Below are 12,586 nucleotides of genomic sequence, written 5' to 3'. Positions count from 1 at the left end.
ATTTCTTTCCAGCAGAGGTCCGAATCCCGTTAGTGATATAACACATCACAGTCCCCTGGTACATTATGATCTTTAGCATACCTTTCACACTGTAGTCCCCTCTACATCACAGTCCCCTCTTTAAAGAAATCCCACAGTGTCCTCTGTTCTCTTCACATCACTGCCCCCCTTATATCACAGCCCCCTTAACACAACACAGCACCCCTAACAGAGCAGATATATAGCAAAGACAGGATGTCTCTTTGCTGGACGGGGATGTCTCTTTGCTGGACGGGGATGTCTCTTTGCTGGATGAGGATGTCCCTTCTTGGACTGGGCTGTCTCTTTGCTGGATTGGGATGTCTGTTTGCTGGACCCAACTGGACAAAGAGACAATGCCGCCCAGCAGACAGCCCCTCCAGAGACAGCTTGTCCAGCAGAGACAGCCCCATCCACCGCCGCTACAGAGCTGTCATAGTGCCAGCAGGTGAAGAAGAGAGGCAGCCGTTGTCCCTTCAGTGCAGCGGCCAGCCGAGAAGGTGTCCCTGTGTCAGCAACGCTTCCTACTCTTTACTGGAGCCGTCACTGCAGCTCCTACTGTCGGCCCTGCTTTAGGCATAGCTGCACAGCGGGAGGTGAGCAGCGGCCACAATCTGTATTAGCTCTGTGCAGACCGCGGTCACCGCTTACCTCCTGCTGTGCGGCACGGTCATCTTAAGCCCGACGGCCTGGTGTGCCTTATGGCCAGACCGGGCCTGGGCCCAAGGGAGGGCACCCGGCGATGGCGTGGCTGCGGTCCGGATGTGACTATTCCTCTGTCCAGTTCCATACTGTGGTCCGCCATTTTGTGACCACTGCCCTAAAAAGAAGGGATATTGTTGCCCCTGAACCAAGCTGGCTTTCAGCTGATAGTTAAAGACAATTTGCACCTGGTCACCTCATCAGTTTTTTTTTTTTTCTGTTTTGCCATTAATTTTATTCTTTTCCTCAAGTTTTCACCCAAGGTTCCTTGGTGTGTTCATCAGATCCATTTGCACTCCAAACCAAACCCTTCAGTCTCTCTGTCCAAACAGGCTTACAGAAGAAGGGGTTTCAGGGAAAACCTCAGTGTGCTACTATTCTTTTATTATTCTGCCAATATGACTGAGTAGGCTCTGTGGCCAAGCCATGTAGCGTAAATACAGTGAAGAAAATGGAGGACACAGAACAAGCTATACCAACTGGCAGTATATCCATGCTTTTTTGAGAATTTTCTGTTCTTGTCAATAGAATCATATCTTTGTAGACTCTTAAACTAAAGCTTTAGGGAAAACTTTTTTTATTTATTGTGGATGATCCCTATCAGACTTTTTTGGCATCTATCTATCCCATTGCTTCACTTCATTTCCTGTCATATAGCCAAACAGGAAGTGAGACGAAATCCCTGCAAATTAAGGGAATTCCTTTGGGACCCCTAGGTCACCAGAACTAGTGTCTCAATTGGAGAACTTCCCCTCCTGTTACTTTTCTGGGGACAACCCAAAATTTAGGATTTCATTTTACCATCCCTTTTAATGGTAATGGTAAACAGGACAAATGGGGAGGGCGAATCTCCCTAATAGAGGCACAGACAGCAATAGAATCTGACAAGTGTTCTAATCCCTCTGCACTCCATCCAAAACAAAAAAAAAGTTTTACCTTTAGTTATACTTTAAAGTGGTTGTAAAGGCTCAGGGTATTTTACCTTCATGCATTTTAAGCATAAAGGTAAAAAACCTGTGTGCAGCAGTGCCCCCAGCCCCCTCAATACTTACCTGAGCCTCATCGAGATCCAGCGATGTGCACAACAGCCTCGGCTGTCCCGGGTCTCTGACTCTAAAATTTACCTTTAGTATCGCTTTAAAGTTACCTTCTAGTGCCTAGAACTGGACCAGGTGCTTCTTGATGTGTACAACAGTTTTGCACTGTACATTTTTAAGGAATGAAATGATACCCCTAAATGATGATCAACCGAGTTGGCTTGCAACTGATCATGAAAGACAATTTGCACCTAGTCCCCTCACCAGTTTTTCTTTTTGGCATTCATTTTCTTCCTTTGTCAAGTGTTCACCAAAGGTCCCTTGGCACAATAGGGAGACCCTGGTTTGGAAACAGCTATGTACCAACTCGACTTAAATTACAGGTCTTCACATCATTAGGAGCTAACAAGTTCCATTTTAACTCGCAGCCAAACCGTTCAGTCTTTTTGCTTGAACAGGCTTATAGAGGTAGAGAATTTAGGGATGGCCTCCTCAGTGTGCTACTGCTCCTTTTATTATTCTATCAACATGACTGAGTGGGCTGGTTTCCAAAGCCATATACCATAAATACGGTGAAGAAAACAGAGGTCACAGAACAATCTGTACTGACTGGCACCATACCCTGGATTTTTTTAAGAATCTTTTTGTTATTGCCAATGGAATCATCCCTTTGTAGCATCCTAAAATGCTACAACTGGGTCACGTGCTTCTTCTCATTTACAACTGTTTTCACTGTATTTCTAAAAAAAAAATGAAGTGATCGTATATTATACAAAATAAGGAACATCATATTCTTTTACTGTATAGTAGCTACAATCATGGTCAAAAATATTGGAAAACCTGTATTTCTGTCAAATGCACCACTTCACCCAAAAAATTGTTGCAATTACAAATGTTTAGGCATTCTTATGTTTATTATTTTTTGTTTGTGTTGGTATGACACAAGAAAAAGTGGACAAACAAAAAGCCAAATCTTGCACATTCCATGCAAAACTCCAAAAATGGACTGAACAAAATTATTGGCACCCTCAATTTTATTTGATAGTACACCCCTTGGAAAAAATAACTGAAATCAGTTGCTTGTTTCAGACAATGTCCTACTGTAAGACCCATGACTTCTGACGGAGACCCAGCTTTCTGACACTGGGCCCTACATTGCACCCCAGAATTATTTGGTAGTCTTCAGATTTCATAATGACATGCACACGGTCAAGGCATCCAGTGCCGGAAGCAGCAAAGCAAACCAAAACATCAGTGAACCTCCACCATGTTTGACTGTAGGAACTGTATTCTTTTCTTTAAAAGCCTAATTTCTTTTTGTGAAAACCGTAGAATGAAAGGCTTTACCAAAAGCTGTAATTTTGTTTAGTCTGTCCACAGCACATTCGCCCATAAGAATTTTGGCTTCCTCAGGTAAGTTTTGGCAAACTCCAATCTGGCTTTTTAATGTTTCTATGTCAGCAGTAGGCTCCTCTGGGGTCTCCTACAATAGCGACCATTTTCATCCAGATGGCAAAGTACAGTGTGAGCTGACACAGTTGTACCCTGTGCCTGAAGGTCAGCTTGAATTTGTCTGGAAGTTGATCGAGGTTCTTTAGCCACCATTCGAACGATCCTTCATTGCAATCTTTGATCAGTTTTTCTTTTGTCCACGTCCAAGGAGATTAGCTACAGTGCCATGGGCTGTAAACTTCTTGACAATGTTGCACACAGTGTAAACAGGAACATTGAGATCTCTGGAGATAGACTTGTAACCTTGAGATTGTCCATGCTTTTCCATAATTTTTGTTCTCAGATCCTCAAACAATTATTTGCTTCTCTTTCTCTTTTCCATGCTCCATGTGGCGCACAGACACACAACAGAAAGGTTGAGTAAATTGTTCACCATTTTAACTGATTGCCGGTGTGATTTCTATATTGTCCGCACCTGTTAATTAATACAGGTGAGTTTAATTACAAATTACAGGAGAATTACAAACTTGGAATGCAATTATTTCTTACAATTTTGAGAAGGTGGCAATAATTTTGTCTAATTCTTTTTGGGGGTTTTTGATTGGAATATGCAAGATTTGGCTTTTTGTTTCTCCACTTTGTGTCATACCAATACAAACAAAATAAACACAAAAATGCCTAAATGTTAGTAATTGCAATGATTTTCTGGGCGAAGTGGTGCAATAGAAATGCAGAGGTGCCAATATTTTTGGCCAGGACTGTTCATTAATATACATATTAGTATTTTGAGTTATTCTAAGTAAGCCGTATATGTATATATGTTGTAGGTAGTACATGATGTAATAAGCAGGTTTTTGTTTTATATTCCCCCCCCAACAGGAAACAGTCTTCCAGTCTGCTTCAGAAGATGACTGCATTACGATGGCCCAAAGTGAGATCAGCTTATACACATCTTTTCAAAGCGAGTTTCAGCCTCGGAGCAATCTTACTTATGTAAAGGCATTGCATAAGTCATTTTCTGATGTTCGTGATCAGTTCCATGAACTAGCTAAACACCAGAAGCTTACATGGCATGAACAGGTATGTCTTTGATAGCTGATGCAGTGGGAGTTTTTAGTAATGAAAACATTTCAAGTGAACTTGAGCTGGAAATAAAATGTTTCTAATTTAACAATAGTTCAAGCAGTTTTTCTGGCGCCCAGGAGGACATGTGTGTTGTTGTTTTACCTTTAAGAGCAGTGGTGGTCAACTAAAAAATTATGGAGCTCCTCAAGTACGGGCCACACAATAGCACAAGCCCAAAAAATGTGAGTCTTGCTGTTTTTTTTTTTGTTTTTTTTAAGCGTATCGCAATACACAATGAAGAAGTTGGAGTACAATAACCCCAGCATTGTGTCAGTGAAATAATAACCTCCAGCATTGGTGTCAGTGGATGCAATAACACCCAGCATTGGTGTCAGATTCCATATGCTGCACTGGTGTCAGTGCTATTAAAACAACCCCCCCCCCCCCTCATTGATGGTTACAGGCAGTGAAATGTAACCTCCCCGTATAGGTTAGTGGCAGTGAAAATTAACCCCCCTTCCCCTGCATTGGTGGTCACCCCATCCTTCCACTGCATTGCATTGGTGGTCACTGGCAATGAAATTTAACCCTCCAGCCACCCCTTTCTGAATTGGTAGTCGGTGGCAGTGAAATTTACTTCCCACATTGGTGGTCAGGTGCAATGAGAGTACACCCCCCCACCCCTTATTGGTGGTCACCGGCAATTAAATTTAACCCCCCACTGCATTGGTGGTCAGTGGCAGTAAACTCCCCCCACTGTATTGGTGGTCAGTGGTAGTAAAAAAATTAACCCCCCATCCCCCCACATTGGTGGTCAGTCACAGTGAAACTTAACCCCCCCCCCCCTCTCCCCGCATTGGTGCTCCTGGCAGTGAAATTCAAACCTCCCCCACAGTAAATTTTAGAACTACTCCACTCCGTCACTTTGATGTTATGTCAGTGAAAGTTAACCCCTACCCCCCCTCCCTTTTTCATTGGTGATTACTTACCCATCACATGCTCCCACCCTGCTCTCTATCCCCAGGCCGGGACATACTGTATACTTGTATATATTTGTACTTTGGGTGGCGATAACTTTGTCCACAGCTGATATTAAAGTACAAAAAAAATGTAGCATATTTTTAATAGTCCACTATAGTAAAAAAATTACTTTATTCTGGTAATATTATGGGGTTAATATCTGTGAAAAGCGTATCCTTTAGAGCTGGCAGTGCACCATGTTTGCCAGTTCCAGCTTTGTCTGGCTCCAACAGTTGAATTCCAGCTCTAGGCCTAGGAAAAATACATTACTTTTCCTAATTCCTTAAAAAAAAAATCTAAATATGCATTAATGCTTTGGCAGCATTCTGGGGATATCCATTTAAAAGTAAAGTTTTGTCCTGGCACTATAAACTCGCTGTTCTCTAATAAATTTATTTTAGAATGTTTTGTCTACACTGCAGATTTACTTTTATTAACTCAATTTGTTTGATTTGTGTAAGATAAACTACTTTCTTAATGGGCCCCTTGAGCGGTAACGTCATGTGACACAGCCAGGGGGGAGGGAGCTTTTTTTCTGCTGAAAAGGGGATACTTTTTTGTTTGCCGGGAGTTGCTTATTGTTGTGTGGGTGTGTGTGTGGGGGGGGGGGAGCAGGGTTCTCTGCTTGAAAGATAAGGGAATTTTTGCTTTGTGGAGGGGTTTCTTAAGGGAGGGAGCATTTTGCTGGGACTGGCTTTAACTGAGGGCTTTTATTTAGACATCTAATTTCCTGACCTATCACTTGTGTGGAGGCCCTGGAGTGCCAGGACAGTAGAAACCCCCACAAATTGACCGCATTTTGCAGTGTTAACACACTATACAGATATTTTAAGTGGCAGTGTGAGTCTTTTAACCACTCAACCTCCAGAAGATTTCCCTTCATAACCAGGCCATTTTTTGCGATACGGCGCTGCATTACTTTAACTGACAGTTGCATTGTCATGCAACGCTGTGCATAAATGAAATTTATGTTTTTTTCCCACGAATAGCTTTCTTTTAGTGGTATTTGATCACCTCAGGGTTTTTATTTTTTGCGCTATAAATAAAAAGCCACCGACCATTTAAAAAAACACAAAACAATATTTTTTACTATATGCTATAACATCCAATAAAAAAAAGTTAAAATTCCAATTTCCTAAATTTAGGCCAAAATATATTCTGCTACATATTTTTGGAAAAACTCCCAATAAGCATATATTGATTGGTTTGGAATTTTATTTATTTATTTTTTTTACTAGTAATGGTGTTGATCAGTGACTTATAGCGGGACTGTGATATTGCAGCAGACAGTCTTACACTGACTGACACTTTGTGGGAACCAGTGACACTAATACAGTGATCAGTGCTACAAACATATACTGTCACTGTATTAATGACACTGGCTCAGAAGGAGTAAATCAAAGGTGATCAAAGGGTTTGTGTGCCTAGCCAGTGTTTTGTGTTTTCTATTCACTGTTTTTACTAGGCAATCTGCTAGATTTTATTTCCTGACTAAAATCTAGCAATTCGCTGTTGACATAACAGAGCTCTGCCTTGTTTACTTTGGCAGAGCTGTGTTCTGTCAGTCTCCTCGGAGATCAACAGGTGCCAGCACTCATCCATTGGCCGGCGCCTGTTGATCGGTTTCTGCTGTGTTCAGTCACAGCAGAAGCGGCACTCCAGTGGCAGGTGCGCCCCCCCCCCCCCCCAGTGACCGAAGTGCAAAATCACGTTTATATACGTGATTTTAAACAGACCGTCTGCCCTGTAGCAGTAAATCTGCTATATGGCAGATGGCAAGTGGTTAAAAATGTAATTTTCTGCCATAGGCTTTTGCAAAATGCAGAAAATGATCAATGTAATAGGATATTTATGCCACACAATTTAGAAATGCTTAGCCACCTTCTGCTACTCCTCCTGAATATGGAGATACCACATATGTGAGTCTTTCTCAATGTTTGGACTGATAATTTGCCAGACGTATCTTGTGTATCATGAAGTTAAACCAACATTGTAGCAAAAACAGTTAATTTTAATGCTTGCCCCTGTATGCATGATCAGGGAATATAGCCAAGTGTACCATCACCTACAGTGGGGATCGAAAGTTTGGGCACCCCAGCTAAAAATTTGTATTAATGTGCATAAAGAAGCCAAGGAAAGATGGAAAAATCTCCAAAAGGCATCAAATTACAGATTATACATTCTTATAATATGTCAACAAAAGTTAGATTTTATTTCCATCATTTACACTTTCAAAATAACAGAAAACAAAAAAAAATGACGTCTGAAAAAGTTTGGGCACCCTGCAGAGTTAATATCTTGTACTGCCCCCTTTGGCAAGTATCACAGCTTGTAAACGCTTTTTGTAGCCAGCCAAGACTCTTTCAATTCTTGTTTGAGGTATCTTTGCCCATTCTTCCTTTCAAAAGTCTTCCAGTTCTTTGAGATTTCTGGGCTGTCTGTCACGCACTGCTCTTTTAAGGTCTATCCATAGATTTTCAATTATGTTGAGGTCAGGAGATTGCGAAGGCCTTGGCAAAACCTTCAGTTTATGCCTCTTGATGTAATCCCCCGTGGATTTCGAGGTGTGTTTAGGATCATTATCCATTTGTAGAAGCCATCCTCTCTTTAACTTCAGCTTTTTCACAGATGGCATCAAGTTACCATCCAAAATTTGCTGAAATTTTATTGAATCCATTTTTCCTTCTACTCGTGAGATGTTCCCTGTGCCACTGGCTGCAACACAACCCCAAAGCATGATTGATCCAACCCCATGGTTAACAGTTGGACAGAGGTTCTTTTCATTAAATTCTGTGCCCCTTCTTCTCCAAACGTACCTTTGCTCATTCCGGCCAAAAAGTTCAATTTTAACCTCATCGGTCCACAGAACTTGTTTCCAAAATGCATCAGGCTTGTCTATATGTTCATTTGCAAAGTTCAAACGTAGAAGAGGTTTTCTTCTGATGACTCTTCCATGAAGACCATATTTGTATAAGTATCTCTTTATAGTGGAATAGTGTACCACAACTCCAGTGTCTGCCAGATCTTTCTGGAGGGATCGTGCAGTCAAACGTGGGTTTTGAATTGTTTTTCTCACAATCCTGCGAGCTGTTCTGTCTGATATTTTTCTTGGTCTTCCAGATCTTGCTTTAACTTCCACTGTTCCTGATGACTGCCATTTCTTAATTACATTCCGAACAGAGGATATTGACATCTGAAAACGCTTTGCTATCTTCTTATAGCCTTCTCCAGCTTTGTGAGCGTCAACTATTTTCAGTTTCAGTTTTCTAGACAACTGCTTAGAAGAACCCATGGTGCTGATTGTTGGGGCAAGGTCAGATGAGTCTGGGCATTTAAAACCTTTGAGATTGACATAACCTGGTCTTCCCAGATGATGATTGAGAACAATCCATGACACTGGCAGGTCTCAGCTTTGCAAAGGGGGCAGTGCATGCTATAAATTCTGCAGGGTGCCCAAACTTTTGCAGATGCCATTTTTTTGTTTTCTGTTATTTTGAAAGTGTAAATGATGGAAATAAAATCTAACTTTTGTTGACATATTATAAGAATGTCTAATCTGTAATTTGATGCCTTTTGGAGATTTTTCCATCTTTCCTTGGCTTCTTTATGCACATTAATACAAATTTTTAGCTGGGGTGCCCAAACTTTCGATCCCCACTGTATAGATGTCCTTATTCCTATAAGCCAAGCAAGCCAAGCCTACTGGTACATGGCTGCACCCAGGAATGCTATGTTCAGTGACAAAAAAGTACAGGAGACTGAAGAAAAGAAGAAAAAAAGAGTTCCTGTGGTACCAGGAGCACCGTTTTCTACATGTGATAGTTGGGACGGGTGTGTTGCAGGAACATACTCAGCTGGACATGCAAGTTAAGTCAATTTAGGCAGCAGGCAAATACATGGTCAATGAACAGGCAACTGAGTGGTCCAAACAGCAGAAAGAAATGTGGTCATTTAACAGACCAGGGTCAGTACAGGCGGCATGCAGAGTCAACACTGCACTGGTGTGGCAGTGCTCAGGAACACTGCTGATGGCTGCAATGGCTCTGGTGACACTTGCACTAGTGTAGCTAGCGATCAGGAACATTTTTACTTCCTGCACTGGTAACGAATCCTAGCACGATTGCATGGGGTTCCGGGAGCAGGATACAGGCTGCAAGACACGTAGATCACAGAAGCAGACTCGGGGTCACAGGCACAAGGTCGGAAACCTCTTGGCTTAAGAATACACCTAGACTGATGATATCTAGTGGCCCACTTGCAGATGACATCTTCCTGGTATCACAAGTCCAGAGCACCAGGAGCGGGTCTTAATTGCTCCACGCGCAGTTAATGCGCTATCTGGTTAGTGTAATGTTTGTACATTCACAAGAACACAAGAGTCACGGTTATCCTTGATCATGGATTTTTTGGACACTTGCACATAATCACTTTGCTTTACCACTTATTATGGACTGAGTTACTTAACATATGTTATTGTGCAATTATTTATCTGATTCTTCATCTGATTTTATTAAAATTAGCGCTGCATACTTTTTTTACATTTCTCATACTGCGTTTTAGAGGTTACCTCTTTTATGCTAGCGGCTTTATATTTATGTTCCCAGCGCTCAATTACCACTTTTATATATTTTAACTGTCACTGATGTGGCAGCAATAAGGAATACTGTTGCTGGCTGTACTGGTCTGCCAACACTGCACTAATGTGACACTGGTCTGGTGACACTGAGACTGGTGTGGGAGCAATCGGGAACACAGTTTTTGACTTAAACTGGTCTTGTGACACTGTAATGATATGGCAGCAATCGGTAACACTGTTACTGACTTATACTACAGTTGCAAGAAAAAGTATGTGAACCCCTTGGGATTACATGGAGTTTTGCATGAATTGGGCATAAAATGTGCTCTGAACGTCATCTAAGTCACAACAATAGAAGAACACAGTCTGCTGAACATAATACTACACAAACTTTAGATGTTGCCATGGTTTAATTGCACATAACATGTAAACATTCACAGTGCAGGGAGGAAAAAGTATGTGAACCTTTGGACTTAATAACTGGTTGACCCTCCTTTGGCAGCAATAACCTCAACCAAACATTTCCTGTAGTTGCAGATCAGACCTGCACAACGATCTGGAGTAATTTTGGACCACTCCTCCTCACAAAACTGTTTCAGTGTAACAATATTCTTGGGATGTCTGGTGTGAATCGCTCTCTTAAGGTCATGCCACAGCATTTCAATCGGGTTGAGGTCAGGACTCTGACTGGGCCACTCCAGAAGGCGTATTCTGTGCTGTTGCAGCCATTGTTTTGTTGAATTACTTGTATGCTTTGGGTCATTGTCCTGTTGCATCACCCATCCTCTGCGGAGCTTCAGTTGGCGGACAGATGGTCATACGTTTTCCTGCAAAATGTCTTGATAAACTCTGGAATTCATTTTCCCATCAATGACAACAATCCGTCCAGGTCTTAGGCAGCAAAGCAGCCCCAAACCTTGATGCTCCCTCCGCCATGTTTCACAGTGGGGATGAGGTTTTGATGTTGGTGTGCTGTGCCTTTTTTTCTCCACACATAGTGTTGTGTGTTCTTCCCAAACAACTCAATTTTGGTTTCATCTGTCCACAGTATATTTTGCCAGTAGTGCTGTGGAACATCCAGGTGCTCTTTTGCAAACTTCAAACGTGCTGCAATATTCTTTTTGGACAGCAATGGCTTCCTCCGTGGTGTCCTCCCATGTACTCCATTCTTGTTTAATGTTTTCCTTATTGTATATGTGTCAACAAAAATGTTAGCATGTGCCAGAGATTTCTGTAGGTCTTTAGCTGACACTCTGGGATTCTTCTTTACCTCATGCAGCATTCTGCGCTGTGCTCTTGCAGTCATTTTTACAGGACGACCACACTTAGGGAGAGTAGCAACAGTGCTAAACTTTCTCCATTTGTAGACAGTCTGTCTTACCGTGGACACATGAACATCAAGGCTTTTGGAGATACTTTTGTAACCCTTTCCAGCTTCATGCAAGTCAACAATTCTTGATCGTAGGTCTTCTGAGAGCTCTTTTCTGCGAGGCATGGTTCACATCAGACAATGCTTCTTGAAACCAGTAAACCCAAAACAGGTGTGTGTTTTTTAAGGGCAGGACAGCTGTCAGCAACACATCCAATATCATCACACTGATTGGAGTCAAGGTTGGCTCACTCCTGGCTCCAATTAGCTCTGGGAGAAGTCATTAAGCTAGGGCCTCACATACTTTTTCCTCCCTGCACTGTGAATGTTTACATGTTATGTGCAATTAAACCATGGCAACATCTAATGTTTGTGTAGTATTATGTTCAGCAGACTGTGTTCTTCTATTGTTGTGACTTAGATGACGTTCAGAGCACATTTTATGCCCAATTCATGCAAAACTCCACGTAATCCCAAGGGGTTCACATACTTTTTCTTGCAACTGTATTCTGGTGGCACTGGGACTGCTGTGGCAGCAATCAGGAACACTGTTGCTGGCTTACACTGGTCTGATAACACTGGGACTGGTTCAAAAGCGATCAGGAACCCTATTCCTGACAGCACTAGTTTTGTGTGGCACTGAGCAAAGGCACTGTGGTTGGCTGCACTGGTCCGGTGACACGGTTCTGGTTTGGCAGTGATCAGGAACACTGTTCCCGAATGCACTAGTTTGGTGATGTTGTATTGTTGTGGCAGCGATCAGGGACACTGTTGCTGGCTGCACAGACTTTGTGACCCTGTACTGGTGAGCGGCGATCCGATGCATACAGTGATCACAGAGCACACCGCTGTGCACACTAGAGGGCGTGCATGAGCATCACGAAGGAGAGAATGTCTTAAAACAACCTCCTGATTTCAGGTGTCAGCCATCCAGCCATTTTTATACAACAGACAGACAGCAAATGGTTACAATACTAAGCCATAAAGAAAATTTAAGTCAACTTAATTGTTTTGCTATCTGTGTTGCATTGAGAAGAATTTCCTTTACTTCCTATGCTGAAGATGCAATTGTCATTTGGGAATACTGCAAATGTCACTCTATGTAATTATTTAGTTCACTTTTTATTTATTTATTTTGCACTTTAATAATTTGTGTGTGTGTGATAAAAAAATATATACATACATACATACATACTATACAGGTGAAACTCGAAAAATTAGAATATCGTGCAAAAGTTCATTTATTTCAGTAATGCAACTTAAAAGGTGAAACTAATTTATAAGATAGGCTCATTACATGCAAAGCAAGATAGTTCAAGCTGTGATTTGTCATAATTGTGATGATTA

At 41.8% G+C, this 12,586-nt stretch overlaps 1 protein-coding gene across 1 annotated transcript in view; it reads left to right on the top strand.

Moving 5' to 3' along the window:
- Positions 1-12,586, top strand: part of TEDC1 (tubulin epsilon and delta complex 1) — a 299,208-nt gene that overhangs the window by 227,767 nt on the left and 58,855 nt on the right. The window contains exon 7 of the mRNA XM_089681503.1: positions 4,089-4,289. Within this exon, the coding sequence (XP_089537629.1) occupies positions 4,089-4,289 (201 nt within the window). The remainder of the gene's footprint in view (positions 1-4,088; positions 4,290-12,586) is intronic.

Source organism: Staurois parvus, unplaced genomic scaffold (assembly GCF_062004578.1).
Source record: "Staurois parvus isolate SC_StPar_1 unplaced genomic scaffold, SC_StPar_1.0 ptg000267l, whole genome shotgun sequence".
Taxonomy (NCBI): Eukaryota; Metazoa; Chordata; class Amphibia; order Anura; family Ranidae; genus Staurois; species Staurois parvus.
This window is presented reverse-complemented; position numbering and strand designations above follow the sequence as displayed.